Source organism: Hibiscus syriacus, unplaced genomic scaffold, assembly GCF_006381635.1.
Source record: "Hibiscus syriacus cultivar Baekdansim isolate YM2019G1 unplaced genomic scaffold, ASM638163v2 tig00111540_pilon, whole genome shotgun sequence".
Classification (NCBI taxonomy): domain Eukaryota; kingdom Viridiplantae; phylum Streptophyta; class Magnoliopsida; order Malvales; family Malvaceae; genus Hibiscus; species Hibiscus syriacus.
The window spans coordinates 810133-826337 of NW_024063114.1; the positions used below are offsets into that span (position 1 = coordinate 810133).

The window sequence follows — 16205 nt, forward strand, 5'->3', positions numbered from 1 at the left end:
ATTTGACTCCAGACAACGCAAGTTCAACTTCACGACGAAGGGACCGCTGGTTGTCAATAAACAATTTTCCAATTTCAACTTCGCAACGAAGGATATTGGACTCCAGACAACGCAAGTTCAACTTCACGACGAAGGGACCGCTGGTTGTCAATAAACAATTTCCCAATTTCAACTTCACAACGAAGGATATTGGACTCCAGACAACGCAAGTTCAACTTCACGACGAAGGGACCGCTGGTTGTCAATAAACAATTTCCCAATTTCAACTTCACAACGAAGGATATTGGACTCCAGACAACGCAAGTCGAGAAGGGCTATCTGCCAAAGACCTTCGAGTTCGATTACACTCAGCTTCGAGGGCACATCATTTGCAGCATAACTTAAGTCGAGAAGGGTTATCTGTCAACCGAAGACCTTCGAGTTCGATTACACTCAGCTCAGAGGCAAACCAAGTTTAGCTCAAGGCAAGAAGAGCTATATGTCAAAAAATTGTCGAGTTCGATTCCAATCAGCTCGATGGCACCTCAATCACACTACTGTCCGACTGTAATCGAGGTTTTCAAGTCGAGAAGAAGACCTGGTTAACCGTGCCTTAGTGACAAAAAACTATCTGTCGGTGAAGACCTTTCGAGTTCGATTTCGTTCAGCTCAAGGGCATGGTGGAGTCAAAGAACTACTTTCCAGTCAAATTTTAACCAAGGTCTTTAAACCGAGAAGAAGACCGAAGTTGACTACAATTTGGAAACGAGAAGCTACATCCAGATTCAAATTCCGAATTGCAGCTTCATTTCCATATCATTTCAAGGTGGACTCGACTTCGCGACGGATGAGCCATCTGCAACTCAATTCGACAGGGAGTTATTATTCAACTCTACCGAACGAAAATTTGTGTCTTTTTATCTTTATCCTATTTTTCGTTCCACGAAAAAGGACAAAGAGGGGCAGCTGTAGACACTAATTTCCGTCCATACATTTTTTTTCATTTTATACATATATACACATATATATATTATCTAGTTTGCAAATTGTTTTTGAAAATACATATATAATATATAGTTTTTAAAACATTTTTTGAAAATATGTATATTATATAGTTTTTAAAACATTTTTGAAAATTATATAATATATAGTTTTGAAAACGCTTTTAAAATATATATAATATATAGTTTTGAAAACGTTATGAAAACATTTATATATATATTTTTAAAATCATTTTGAAAATATATATATAAGTTTTTTTAAAACATTTTAAAAACTTATATATTATATGTTTTTGAAAACGTTTATATATATAATATTGTTATTATTTATTTTTATTTTTAATTTATTTATTTCTCATTTATTTTTATTTTCTGTCCAGGGTCTATGTTCAAGAATCCAGTCCAAATTTGGGCCTGAACCAGCCCAACAAGGGATTAGGGTTCCCAGCTTTCAGTCACCGAGCAGTCAGGGAGCCAAACGGTCAACAGTGCCAACGGCCGGCCGAGATCCCCGGGATTGACCCATCCTGGGATGATCGGCCATAACAACCACGATCCCGAGATCGTCGGGACTCACAACGGCCGGTGGGGGTTATAAAAACCCACGACCCACACGGTACTCTCGGGGGGGGGGAGAGGTCCAAAATACATCATCAACAGTACACACAGAACCCATCAGGATCGAACCAGTACCAAACCACAAGCAAACCAAATCAAGTCCCAAAAAACCGAGGATCAAGACCCACGACGAACACAGTAAACATCAACCATCACACTACGAACCGAGAACCCACAACTACAGAGAGATCAACAGTACCCAACATCGGACAGAAAACAAAGCAAATATCAAATATATAAACTCAAAGGCCGAAGCCCCAGCAGAAAATCTAAGCAAGTAAAAAAACCGAGGCAAAGCAAAGCAAGGCAAATCGAAGAACCACCAGGAAGGCGACGATTTCTCGCCCCAAAGGGTAAGGATCGAGGCTTTCAAGGCTAGATCTACTCCGATCTAGTGTCTTTTTCACTGTTTCGAGGCCAGATTCGACATCGGGGGTCGAGAAGAGGCTATCGGTTGTGTTTGGGTTAGTTCCGGTCACCGGCGTCTCCGTGCGCCGCCGCTTGCAGTCGCGGCTCCGCCACCGTTTCCTCTCTCCGACGAGGGAGGGGGAGAGAGTTCTGAACTCTCCTTTTTTTCTTTCTGGAGTGAAGAATAAAATGAAGAGAGTAAAGGAAAAGTGGGCCTCGTTTGGATTTAAGTACTAGAACCAAAACGGTGTCGTTTTGGCACCAGATGAAACGGCGCCGTTTTACGAGGGGCCATTGTGCAATTATGGGATTGTTAAATTCTCTCCGCCGTCCCTAATGGTTTGAATCGCATTTCAATCTAGTCACCATTTGTAATTTTGACCCTGAATTTGCAATTCAATTAATTTGGTCACTGTTTTTTTTTTATTTGTGAATTGACTCCTAACTTTTTACTCTTTTTTTTTGCAGTCCATTTTAATACCAATTTAGCCCGTCAATTCTATTTTTTTATTTTTATTTTTTTTGGTCCCCCTAAGTCTCATTTTATTTTATCGTTATTATTATTAATATTTTCCTTCATATTTTTTTATTTATTACTTTTAAACTTTACCCTTTCTTTCCCTTTTACTAATTTTAATTTTATCTATCATATTTTTCTATCCTCTTTGACTTATTTATTTTTCACTTATTAATTTTTTTCCCCTTTCTTTTGACTTGTTATTATTTTTTCGATTCATTTAATATTTTTTTATTGTTTTTTTCTAACATTTTTGTTTCTTCTTTTAGAAGAATTTCAACCGATCAAAGGTAAGCAATTCGAATCGAGTAATTTAAATTTTAATTTTAATTTTTAATTTTTCGCAATCAAGACAACCGATAAATTAATTGGTACCGAAAGGGCGATTCAAGGGTGCTAATTCTTCCTTAACCGTAACCGACTCCCGAACCCGACACGTCTCTGGTACAACGCAGATCAGGTAAGATGGTGTCCGACCCACCTAAATTCGTTTTAAAGTGGTCGGTGGCGACTCTAATCAGCTCATTTCAAGTCGAAGCCCAATTCCGGGGCTTAACCGAAAGACGGTTACGACACAGATAAATTGATAAACGTCGATGGAAGGCCAAATCTTTCTCCTCGATCTTGGAATCAAAGGTGTGAAAAATTTCGATGCTTTAGTCGTTTACACACCCATTCGAAGAAATTCACCACAAAAGTCCCAACTTTACAGAAGCAAAAGCGACAATATAACTGGAAAAACGAGAGAGAGAGAGAGAGAGAGAGAGAGAGAGAGAGAGAGAGAGAGAGAGAGAGAGAGAGAGAGAGAGAGAGAGGAAGGTAAAGTTAAATGTTTGAATTTGTAAGGTCAAGGGAGGAATGGCGTGATTCGTGAAGCTGAAAATAAAAGAAAATCTTATATAAAAGGAAACCTTAAATATATATAGAGAGGATATTATTATAATTATCTCGGGACGGAATAAAAAGATACACTTTAAAATATGCTCCGTCCCGACTCCTTTAAAAAGGACTTGATCAGTCCTAATCCAATCCTTTAATATTGGATCGAGTATGTATTCATCTGTTTTTAGTTTTTTGGCCATCCTGATATATGATACGCACTGACAAGTCCAGTGCTATAAGAATCTTTAAAAAAAAATAATAATAAATCCTTGATCTTGTTCTCAAGATAATGAGAATATGCACCGTGTTTCTGCAAAAGTTGGATCCTCTATCATTTCTTAACATCATTGCATTCATTGTGTAAGTAATCAATCAACCAAAATCTGTTTGTACAACAATGCTCGTTGAATCTAATATCCGAATGATGATATATGATGTAAACCAAGAATCATAACTCAAAATGTACCAATTGCTATTCATTTCTGTGTATTTAAGTATTAACTAAGTTGATGAAGAGACTATACTGGTTAGGATGATCTAGTCGACTCAGACTCGGTTGCTAGCTACTGTTTTCCGTTTGAAACATCTTAAGGTCAGTTACGGTGCTATCCCTGTCACTTCCTTTGGTATAAAAAACAGGAGCGTAACGGGAATGAAAGTGCAGAAGAGTTGAATAACGATGCCCAGAAGAAGGTTGTCGAAAGATCCCGAAGAGATGTTCAAGATTGATGCCAACCCTGCACCTACAAACGATCCTATGCTGGCCCCGAAGTTGTTTATTGACATAAAGAGTGCAAATAGTGTTCCTTCGATTCCCGGAGGGCAAAGCTGTCCGGACAAGATCAAGAATGGCATTAACCTGCATTCGCATGCAATCACAGGAAGTAATTGACGTAAGATTCGCGCAGAAAGATTGGAGGATGAAAGAATGTTTAAACTTCGTACGTAACCGAAAACAAACAAGGCATGTGGCTTGCACACATGATGAAGAATTCCATGTGTAACATTCCCCTATAATGATCATGATGAATTATCCAATTACACACAAATACATACTTGAATTGGTTGACGGCATCGGAAAGTGCAGATCCGCAAAGAACCAAGGTCTTGTCTGATACTCCGAATTGGACATTAATTCGAGACACCAAAATAACGTCAAAGAGATTCAAGAATGCCAAACCAATATGAGCAAACCTGCATTATTTTCCGCAATAAGAGATACAACTCGATCACATTATTTTCAAGAACAAAAAATATTTTCTAAATGAATTAAGCTAAACTAGTAAGTACTTACGCAAGAATTGTTCGTAACTTCATTTTCTTCAAGTACTGATTATACGTAAATGTCCCTAGCATGAGTCCTAACTGTTCACGAAAACGGGTAAAGAAAACAAAAGAACACGAGAATTTTATGAGGTTCGGCAATGTGCTTACGTCCTCGGCAATCCGCTCCATCTCCTGTCCTCTTTACTGGTATATTTATGAGCCATACTTAACAAATCTCCACCTTGGCGAATATCCTGCCTCTTGAAAATTCAATGTGGGTTGGGTTACCTTGATTCTTTAACAACTCAAAACATTCAACAAGTCCAAGCAATGCTTGAACTTGTCTGTCGTAACTGGCTTAGTGAACATATCAGCGGCATTCTCATCAGTATGTACCTTCTGAAACAAAACCTCTCCAGATGCAACCAACTCTCTGATCTTGTGGAACCTTACATCAATATGTTTAGTTCTAGCACGATATACCTGATTCTTAGCCAAGTGAATAGCACTTTGATTATCACAAAGCAACTGAACTCCACCTTGTTGAACACCCAACTCCTTCACTAAACCAATAAGCCATAAAGCTTCTTTTGCAGCTTCAGCCGCTGCCATGTACTCAGCTTCAGTTGTAGATAGAGCCACAATAGATTGAACAGTAGACTTCCAACAAATAGGCCCTCCACCAAGAGTAAAGACATACCCTGTCGTAGATCTTCTATTATCCAAGTCACCTGCATAGTCTGAATCCACATATCCTACAACCAAAGGATTATCCCGCTGACTCCCAAAAACAATTCTATGTCCCACAGTACCCTTTAAGTACCGAAAGATCCACTTGACTGCTTCCCAATGTTGCTTACCAGGTTTAGACATGTACTTACAAACTTGACTAACAGCATGAGCTAAATCAGGACGAGTACATACCATCGCATACATCAAGCAGCCAACAGCATTAGAATACGGAACCTTTGCCATATCTTCAGCTCCTTATCTGTCTTGGGGCACTGTTCTGATGAGAGCTTAAAGTGATTCGCCAATGGAGTGCTAACTGGTTTCGCGCTGCTCATCGCAAACCTTTCTAGCATTTTCTCAACATAACCCCGTTGAGATAGCCGCAGTTTCCTTGAGTCTCTGTCCCTGCAAATTTCCATTCCAAGAATTTTCTTTGCAGCACCTAAATCTTTCATATCAAATTCCTGACACAATAAAGTTTTCAAACCGATAACATCATCCATGTTCTTCGCAGCAATCAGCATATCATCAACATACAGTAATAGAAAAATAAAGAACCATCATCAAGGCTCTTAACATAGACACAACAATCATACTCACATCGGTTGTAGCCAATCTTGATCATATAGGAGTCAAACCGTTTATACCACTGTCTCGGAGACTGTTTCAACCCGTACAAAGATTTCTTCAATCTGCAAACTAAATGCTCGTTTCCAGGTTGAGTGAAACCTTTAGGTTGCCGCATGTAGATCTGCTCCTCTAAATCACCATACAAAAAAGCAGTTTTAACATCCATCTGCTCTAAATGCAAATCCCAACTAGCCACCAATGCAAGTACTGCTCGGATTGAAGTGTGCCTGACCACAGGAGAAAATATTTCATCATAATCAACTCCTTTCTGCTGTGAAAAACCCTTCGCTACCAAACGAGCCTTGAACTTCTCCCCCTCTTTTTCTGTTACTACTGGTTTCTTCTTATACACCCATTTGCAACCAATCGGCTTCTTACCCTCAGGAAGGGGAACTAACTCCCATGTGCGATTGTGATTCAAAGACTCCATCTCCTCAACCATGGCTGCCATCCACTTGTCGTTTTCCTGACTAGTAACGGCATCATGAAAAGTAACTGGATCATCACTGCTAACAATAAGTGCAAAAGATACCAAGTCTTCAAAACCCAATCTGTTCGGAGGCTTTATATTCGTCCGTCTCACCCTGTCTCTGGCGAGACTATAATCCTGCAAATCATCCGTAGTGGAACCACCAGAAGTCGGTTGAGAAGTTTCTGGTTTCTCAACTGGAAACTGCTCGAAATCCACCACTGTCGTGTCTTGCTTCTGCTGCAACATGGATTGTTCATCAAAAACGACATCTCTACTAATCACAACTTTCTTCGCAACTGGATCCCAGAACTTGAATCATTTGACACCTTTCTTGTAACCCAGAAAAATGCACTCCTTCGATTTTGCATCAAGTTTGGATCTCTCATCAGCAGGTACATGCACATAAGCAGGACAACCAAAAATCCGTAAGTTATCAAAACTAACATCATGACCAGTCCATACCTCTTCTGCAACTTTCCCAGCCAGCGATGCCCTTGGCGATCTGTTGATAAGGTAACACGCCATGTTAACAGCCTCAGCCCAGAAGTGTTTGGGAAGCCCCGCATTCAACCGCAAACATCTGGCTCTTTCATTCAACGACCTGTTCATTCGTTCCGCAACACCATTCTGTTGTGGTGTCTTGCGCACTGTAAAATGCCTCTGAATCCCATGCTCCTTACAGAATTGTAGGAACTGTGAATCTGTGTACTCCGTACCATTGTCAGACCGCAAACACTTGATTTTTCGTCATGTTTGGTTTTCTACCTCAGCTTTCCACAGCTTGAACTTCTCAAAACCTTCAGATTTCTGTTTCAAAAAATACACCCAAACTTTCCGTGAAAAATCATCAATAAAAGTAACGTAGTACCTAGATCCACCCAAAGACGATGTCGTGGAAGGCCCCCATACATCAGAATGCACATAATCAAGAATCCCTTGAGTTGTGTGCTTCGCAGTCTTGAAACGGACTTTAGTCTGTTTACCAAGAACACAATACTTGCAAAAGTCGAGCTTACAGCTTTTGACACCATGCAACAAGTTTCTCTTGTGTAATTCTGCCATACCACGTTCACTAAGATGAGCAATGCGCATATGCCACATTGCCGAACCTCGTAAAATTCTCGTGTTCTTTTGTTTTCTTTACCCGTTTTCGTCAACACTAACCATCCAATAACACGTACAGTCCCCAAAAATGATGCTTCCATCTTCAAGAACTCGGTAGTAGAACATGATCGTTGAAAGGTTTGGAACAGTGACGTGTGCTAGGAAAAACCAAGCCATGGGTCTGGAGTTCCAAGGGGCAAATTGAACCAAAAGGAAACTTAATTTGAAGGGAAAAAGCATCTATGAAGTAGAACTCGAAACAGTGTCAACCAGGATAACGTAAAAATCAAGCAAGACTATTCTATACCATCAGCCGTTTTTTGGGTGATCATTTCAAGTAGTTGCCTCCGAAATGCAAAGCATTTCATAACACTATGTTTAATCTTTGGTACCAGAAAGTAAGTTAATATTTACCTTAAAATGATTGGCTGTTTAAAAGCACGACACAAACTGTAAGTCGCATCTTTCAGAGACTGGAACCATAGCAATGGTAGGGACTTGTCCGTCCCCGGACTCTGGATCTGTGCTTTTCTGCGCATAAGTTGCGTCTTCTTACTTTTCTTTTTGTTCTTTCTTTTTCTGGAACTAACATAGGATTTCCTTTCCAAAGAAGTATCTTCATCTGAATAGTTAGCGTTCCCATTCAAATGATGTGAATCACTTGAACTAGAGAATTCGAGTAAATCGTCACTGCCCATAGAATACTCTTTAACCAACCCACTTGAAAACAACTGTGTGGCTGGAAGTACCGAGAAAAGGAGAAAAATAATATTTATCTTTAAGTTGTTCAATGCATATCCTCCTAGCAAACTCCCACACACTCCACCAAAAGCCATCGACAACCATGATAATGACTGCAGGTCTCCGGCAAATGAGGCCCTGGTCAAAATTAGTTCAACTCTGTGAGTTATTTATTCACCAGATGAAAACCAAGCAATCAATTGGTTGCAGAAAACATAGATGGATCAATCAAACAAAGCATCGGAAAGCCAATTTGATAGAAGAACATACTTCTCGGATCTTACAGCCTCAGCAATCATTGAATCAATCATAACATCCGCCACTGCAGACTGGTTTATCAGAAAGTTCTGAATTTGTATTATACAAATTCTTTGGAACTTCAATATGGTTTTTTTCCTAATAAAAAAATCTACCACAATTGATACTGATAACATGAGCACTAAGCAAAACACTGATGCGCACCCGTATACAGGCTTTATGCTCCATGGAAAAATCGATACTGATAACACAAATTGGGAAGCCGAAGGTGACAACTTAAGCTTATCCTTCAGCTGGTAAGAAATCGATGTCCATACGAACGATCTGAAACCCTGCACTCATACACCAAGAAGTTAACTTTAAATCCAAACTCAAAGAAAGGTAAAAGGGAACAAAAGGGAGCATAGATAAGAATTGCAAGAGCATAGAAAATGGGAACTATCCGACACTCGAAACAAAAAAATAAGAGATTGTTAGCTTACGCAACAGATACTACAGGGAGATCTTGAATCACTCCTAATATTCATTTTAGCAGATAAAAACGGTGATCTTTCCACTAAACTAAAATTCATTTAGACTAGTGTACCCAACTTCAGTACAAAAGCTCCCCAATTATGAAATATGAAGTTTGACACTTGACAAAGATCCCATTTATCAAAATTCAACATCAATCAAACATAACAAAATTATTGCTTAAAGACAGGATAAAATATTAACCCAAACTTTCATTTACAAATTCTTATGTGTATCCAAATCCAAAGTTCTAGCACCAACAATCTAAAAAAACAAATAAATAAATGCAAAATCTTAGCTTTCAATGAAAACCAATACGGGATCAACAGAAATCCAAAGCAATGGAATTTCACATGTTTATTATCATTCCTATGGATCAAACAAAATGAGGGGGGGAATAGAAGAAAGAAAGGGGGAACCTGGGTGTAGTAAATCAAACAAACAAGCCACAGAAACGCCAAACCAAATGCCGTTTTGAGCTGCTTTATCCATTCTATCATCTTCCAGGAAAAGGGAAAGAAACAAATCAACAAATCTGGAGGAAAAAGGGAAACAGAAAAAGCTTGGAATTTCTCTCCCTCGCTTCGTTCTGTTTCTGGATCATCAAAATTCGTTTTTGTTTGGGACTATTTTCAGTTACGGAATAAAGTAGGGAACACGTATATGCTCCAACCAAGTCTCGCCACGTAAGCATGGTCCCTCCATCAGTACCAGTCAAAGTCTTTCATTCATCCTTGGGATTGACTTTAACTCTTTGGATAAAATACATCTTTAAGTCCCTACATTATTAGTTTGATTACAAATAGGTCATTTAAAAAATACAATTTAATCGTTCAATTAAATCATTATTATATTTTTTTTGACGGAAGTCGCTAATTTTATTAAAAATATAAAATATATAAATTACAATGAAGGTTTACAATCATAAACCATAAATTAAACACATAATAAGGATATTTTCCTAAACACAAGAAAACTTAATCAATTAAACTCGAACAAAATGTAGATACAAGCAAATCTAATCGCATCTACAAACGAACCACAAAAGGAATGAAGCTATTGAAAGACCATCGACAAATCGCAAATCAGAATCGAACGACGTGAGAATACTATAAAAAAAACGCAAGCCGTGTACCCATATTCAATTTGAGGGTCTAAAGCAGGAAGATAAATATGATAACAAAAGACGTAATCTTAATCGGTCGTGATGATTTCAAATCCAACATTGAAAAAAATATAGACAAAAACAATATCCAAACGACCAAAAACATGCAATAAAGATAGAGAAAAATATGTCATAAAGACAGAAGAAAATGTTTCATAAAAGACAAATATTAAAAACAAAAATATGCTATAATAAAAAAATTAACATCGGTGATCGACACCAACACTAAGGTTGTTATCGTCGTCGATCATAAAAATAAATAATAAAAAATATTAACGACGTCTAATAAAAACATTATTATAAAAAATATTATGTCATTAAAACTAAAATAGACATCTAATATTACTAGTATAATAATAATTTTAGTTCTTAAAACTTATATATTATATCAATGGTTTTAGTAATGTGGTCCTCCAACTTAAAAAAAATCTAAAATGATCATTCAACCAATATTTTTTTTTGTCATTGATCAATAGTTCTATTAATTTCTGTTGGGTAAATTACATAATTAATCACTCAACTATTTTATTCTCTTCTATTTTTATAACTAAACTCTAAAAGTTTTTAATTTCGAAAATTCTAAAGACATTATCGGCTAAGGCTGTCCCATTTTATTTTAAACACAAAATCCATTCATCTCCTCTTGACCTCACCACGGTAAAACTGCCTTCATCGACGCCATTATAAGATCTCCATTTTCTCTGTCCTCATCATCTAGAACCAGTACCATCCCAGGGAACAAGAAAACGAGTAATATGCAGAAAATTAAAATATAAGCTTTAATATCATCCCAGGGAACAAGAAGCATCCAAGAAAACGAAAAACCTTGCCCTGGTGAATGTCGTCGATTGCCTCAGGGATGGAAGCAAAACCTTCAGTGGGGAGATCCAAAACAAAATCATCATTATCAATGGGAAAACCATTAATTATGGGATCAGTAACTGCCGCAAGAGTTCCAAATGCCATTGCGTCCTGTTGTGCTTCAATCCCTACCGATTTATCTCGCAAGAGGCTGCTACCTGTTGAAGAATCCTTGCAATTGGAATAAGACAGAATGTTTTCTTCTCCAGATACAAGTGCAGCTGTAGTTTGTGTGTGTATTTTTCTTCTTTTTTATTTGTTAATGGTTAACCTTTTTAACCATGGCGGACGGTAATGGCGTTGGCGAAGGCGTTTTTGCCGTGGTGGGCAAGAGGAGATGAATGGGTTTTGTGTTTAAAATAAAATGGGTTAACTACAGCCTTAGTCCATAATGTCTTTAGAGTTTTCGAAATTGAAAACTTTTAGAGTTTAGCGATAAAAATAGAAGTGAAGAAAATAGTTAAGTGATGAATGATGTAATTTACCCAGCAGGAATTAACGGAACAATTGGTCAATGACATAAAACGTCGATCAAAGGGCCACATTGAATAGAAAAAAAAAGATGAGGACCACATTGATTTTTTTAAAGTTCAAGGGCCTTGGATGCCTTTTTAATAATATATTTATAATAATATTTTAATTAAATAATTAAATTATAGTTAGAGAGGAGATCCATTTGCTTATTAATTTGTTGTATGTCAAAATTATATAAAGTTTTATTATTGATCACAAATTTGGAATAAAATCAAATATAAACATTTAGATATAGCAAAGAATAATAATTCAAGATCGAATATATTATAAATTAATATCTACAATCGAATTTAAATATTATAATAAATTACAGATATTTAATCCATTTACATGCCGATAGGGCTAAGAAGCGGAGGCTAAATTGCAACCTTAAAGATCATTAATTTCATATGGTAATGTGTGACTCATTCATGACTGCAACCCAAGCACAGAAAACAATCGACAGTTTAAATGCAGTACGTCGGGGTGGTGGAGGGTCGATACACGAAAGGTCGGATAGTGTGAAAATGACCCGATGGGCGGTTATAGGTGAACTTGATCCCGGTGCTTCCGTTCCCGAGACGGTTGCAGCGATCATGGAAACTACTGATAGGTCGGGCCAAGCATGCATCCCAACGCTCACTCTCGGGCATCGTTTCAGCCACGGTGTATAACCCCTTAGCATTTGTAAAAGCCTGATAGTTTACTACTTCCCCGGATTTTGTGATGCAAAGAACAGCAACCTCAGCACCTGCACCGAAACGAATTAGCGGCATGTAAATATAAGATGAACTGGTCAAGTTCTCATTGATGACGTTTCTACCCTGTTGGAAATCTTAGTTATGACCTAAAAGAAAACCTGCTGATTTTGTGTGGCTAAAGTAGTCAGAAATTCACTAGATGAACAAACCGAATAAGCATCAACGGCATTGTACAACTTCAAAGATGATAACATAGAACAAAGATGTCATCATCCAGCCCTCGCCAGCAATGGCAATTAGGGTTAAAGTGTGGAAGCGGAATGCAATGGATAAAATGCTGCATTTTAGTGTGACCGCTGACCGCTTAAGGAAAAATATCGAACATCTTCGGTTCTTCAAGATCACAAAGTTTCCTCTCGTCTATGAGTACAGCACTAAAACCTCAGTCTACCATCACTAGACTATGACCATTCACCAGTTATATCGACTCCGGACATAATTTTCTCGATTATGTAAATGAACAAGGACTTATTTATAAAATGCCCCGAGACTCTTTCCGGCCTACAAGAAAGTTTCAGCTACCTTCATTCTTTGATTGATAATGTACCAGCTTCACCAAGTATGCAGAAAAAGATGTCATTTTGACCGGGATGAGTATAGTGACATGGTGACATGGTAGGAGAAAAATCTAACATGACAGTCATTAGGGTCAAAGATGGAGAAAAAATTGAAACCGAAGATCATAAACATCACACGGTTTAACATTTAAGCTAATAACAAAGTTCCTAGCACAGACTTTTCAGAGAATACACAAACAAGAGTCAGCTCAGAAACCCCTTCCAACACTATAATTGTGGTTTGCAATATATTGAGCTCAGTTAATTTATCGAGCAAGCACGATTATTTCGACCAGGATGAGTTGGTCATAATGCAATATTTACAATATCGGAACCCTAGATCTGTCCTTCACAAATTGCAGTAAATTAAACAACAAAGCAAGAAGAAAGCTAACAGCCATCACAGTGAGATGAACAAATCGTGAACAATGATCATCAACATATCGAACAATTCGGCCTTTTAAACATATTAACCGAATTCGTTGCACAAACAGGAGACAGCTCAGAGATCCTTTCTAACACTATATTAGCCTTTACTCACCGGAAAATCTGTCGACCAAGCTCCTATCATAGAAGCAATTTACACAAAGATAAATTACAGCGAACTGATCACACCATGAAAAGGTAATTTTGTTTTATTTCTTTGTTCAATCTTGGCATAAATTGAATCAAACCAAGGCAGTTATATAAATAAGGCCAGTCATCATCTGACTTGGTCCAAATTCAACTAAATCATTCTAGTTCATAAGCATATAAGCAATAATTAATCAAAGAAGGGACAAACTTTAATCTTTACACAGAAACTGAAATCCCACCGACACCTTAAGAATCATAATTGCAACACAAATCCCACTTCAGAATTTAGATAAACAACCATGGTTGACGATTATAAATGAGACAGAGAGGGTTGAAGAGAAAAGGAACCTTCTAAAACATGATCTTCAGGACCAATAAAAGAATCAGCACAAATATAACAGACAACCCTGCCATGAATCTCACCAGTCCAAGATTTGACACCTGAGATTAAAAATACAGCTAAGAAAACAAAACCCAACACTAGATTTTCGTTCTTTGATTCCATGGCATGTGTTTTCGTCCGAGACTTTCAGCTGAGAGAACCAAAATGTAACCAGGAAGTAGAAGGAACATATCTTTGACGTTTGGGAAAGCAAACCTTTTTTACCTGGGCTCAAAACCCATAACCAGCCCATTGCATCAGAAAATATCTAAAGCTTTATCTATGGTAATTTTATCATATATGGAGGACAATCCAGGCAATTCCCACTTGTCATCTCGTCCTATAAATTAACTAGAAGTCTTGAGGGCCACTCTTCATTCCCAAATCAGAGTCTTACCAAGTTCTTCAACAGGCTCAAAATTCTGTTTGTTTTTTCTTCATTTTGAAGTATAATTCTCCAAAAATAGCATGATTTTGTTGATGATAATAGTCTGAGGCACCCGATGGATGCCCATGATGGTTTTTATTTCTGGGTTTTGCTCTCTTTTTTTTTGATCGAAAGATTCTCGTTTTTTTAATTAAATATGCAGTTCCAATAAAAAAATGTTTTTCTTCCTTTATAGGTTTCATTATGTAATTATGGTCAATTTTATAATCCCTATGATGATCTTTTTATTTTATTTAAAAAGTTGATAGGCCTGATTTCAATACGAAGAATATCTAATCCTGAGGGATATAATATATTTTTCAAATTTCATCTAGTCTTTTGTTGTAAATTTTTTTTGTAGATTATTGGTGGGGTGATTTCTTTGAGGCTTTTAGCTCTACTATACTGCATCCCGATGATGATGACATGCATTGTTAAAAGTAGTGACTGATTGATTAATGATCTGTTGACGATAAATACATGATATTGAGGGATGCAAAAGGAAATTTTTTTGTATTGTTCATCTTTGAATACATCTTTTGTTAACATTAATCAGATTTGCATCTTGTATGCAATTCTATGTTTTAATAATGTTAGCAATGAGGCCTGCTGGTTTTATCCTACTGTTTTGCATCCTGATGATGATGAATATGCATTGTTAAAATTAGTGCCAGATCGGTCTACGGATCGGTTGATGATATATAGATGCTGAGGGATGCATGTTTAATGGAACTGAGCTATGCCATTGCTCATTGTTGGATGCTTTTTTATCAGTGTTAACTGGAGATTTATTTTATAGTATTTTGGTGTCATCAACTGTTGGCTGATCATCATCTGAGGTCTAATTAGCGTAATGTTACCTGTTCTGCAAACAGGTTGGGGAAATGACAGGTTTTGTGCATGGTGAAACAGAGGTTACTCAATTGTGCTCGACTGCTGCCAAAATTGGCTGAATTTTAATGAAGCAACTCTGCCAACTTAGAACAAGATGAACATTTTGCTTGGATCAAGAATCTGGTGAAAATGTATAAGATTGTAATAAGTATGACTGGCTTCTGTGACTTCATTTTCCTTTAGGTGTGCTGAAATATTTTGACAAATTGCCACAGTAGAATACAATTTAGGTATCACAGATGGAGGCGATGCAACGAGGTTCAAACCGCAGGGCCATCCTTTAGAAGCAGTCCTGTTTGCCATCGTCTATGTGCCAACTCGCAATGGATCATCGGTGTGTGCAATAATGTGAACCGTTTCTTCTCCTGGAATTTGTGTGATAGCCATCCTATTGGAAGAGGCAAGCAAGCCTACAAGGAAAACATTCTGAGAATGATTGAAGCATTGTAAAATGCATCATCATCATCACCAGGAAAGTCCATGGACAACCCTCAGGCGACAAAGCAGGATCATATTTATACATGGTCAATACTGGATAGGTATCTTAGTGTAATGGCCTAACTTGAAGCCAGAAAGCAAGTTGAAAGCTTGTAACCTTCACAGTTTAATACTATGCAGCTGTTGACAGGCTTAGCCTTAGTTTCTTGCAGTAATTGCAGGATTGTGCTGCAACTTTGATGTTTGTGGTATCGGTCCATTTCAAATAACACCCTTCATCTTTTTCCATTTCTTTCATATAATTATAGTTCAAATACAAACCATACAGAATACCCTCCAGCTATTTTAGTTCCAAAATTTATCGCAGACCCTGAAAATAGGGGGAGTTAAATGTTTATAACATACGGGTGTAAATGAATAGAGTGTTTGGTTAATTATTTGTAAATCATCGTGTAATATTCATTTATGTTCGTTTTTTTAGTTAAATAAACGAGTATGAATTTTTTTATG

The 16205-nt window shown here is 37.4% G+C and overlaps 1 protein-coding gene, 1 long non-coding RNA gene and 1 pseudogene across 2 annotated transcripts; 1 reads left to right on the top strand and 2 right to left on the bottom strand.

The window, feature by feature from the left end:
- Positions 1 to 3723: 3723 nt before the first annotated feature.
- On the bottom strand, positions 3724 to 9830 carry LOC120164529 (annotated as a pseudogene).
- Positions 9831 to 11943: 2113 nt separating this feature from the next.
- LOC120164521 lies at positions 11944 to 14112 on the bottom strand. The gene is made up of 2 exons (XM_039174231.1): positions 13903 to 14112; positions 11944 to 12411 (listed from the first exon to the last, which is right to left on the bottom strand). The coding sequence occupies exons 1-2, from the start codon at positions 14057 to 14059 to the stop codon at positions 12128 to 12130; spliced, it is 441 nt and encodes a 146-aa protein (XP_039030162.1). The 5' UTR covers positions 14060 to 14112; the 3' UTR covers positions 11944 to 12127.
- A 226-nt stretch (positions 14113 to 14338) lies between these two features.
- On the top strand, positions 14339 to 15983 carry LOC120164531. The gene is made up of 2 exons (XR_005519743.1): positions 14339 to 15388; positions 15473 to 15983. It is a non-coding gene; the product is annotated as an uncharacterized LOC120164531 (long non-coding RNA).
- The last annotated feature ends 222 nt before the right edge of the window (positions 15984 to 16205 follow it).

Bases quoted from the DNA above. Each gene is read 5' to 3' on its own strand.
- LOC120164521 (XM_039174231.1), bottom strand. From the start codon at position 14,059: ATGGAATCAAAGAACGAAAATCTAGTGTTGGGTTTTGTTTTCTTAGCT. The intron at 12,412-13,902 runs GTTCCTTTTCTC...GTTTCGGTGCAG, and splicing joins TGAAGATCATGTTTTAGAAG to GTGCTGAGGTTGCTGTTCTT.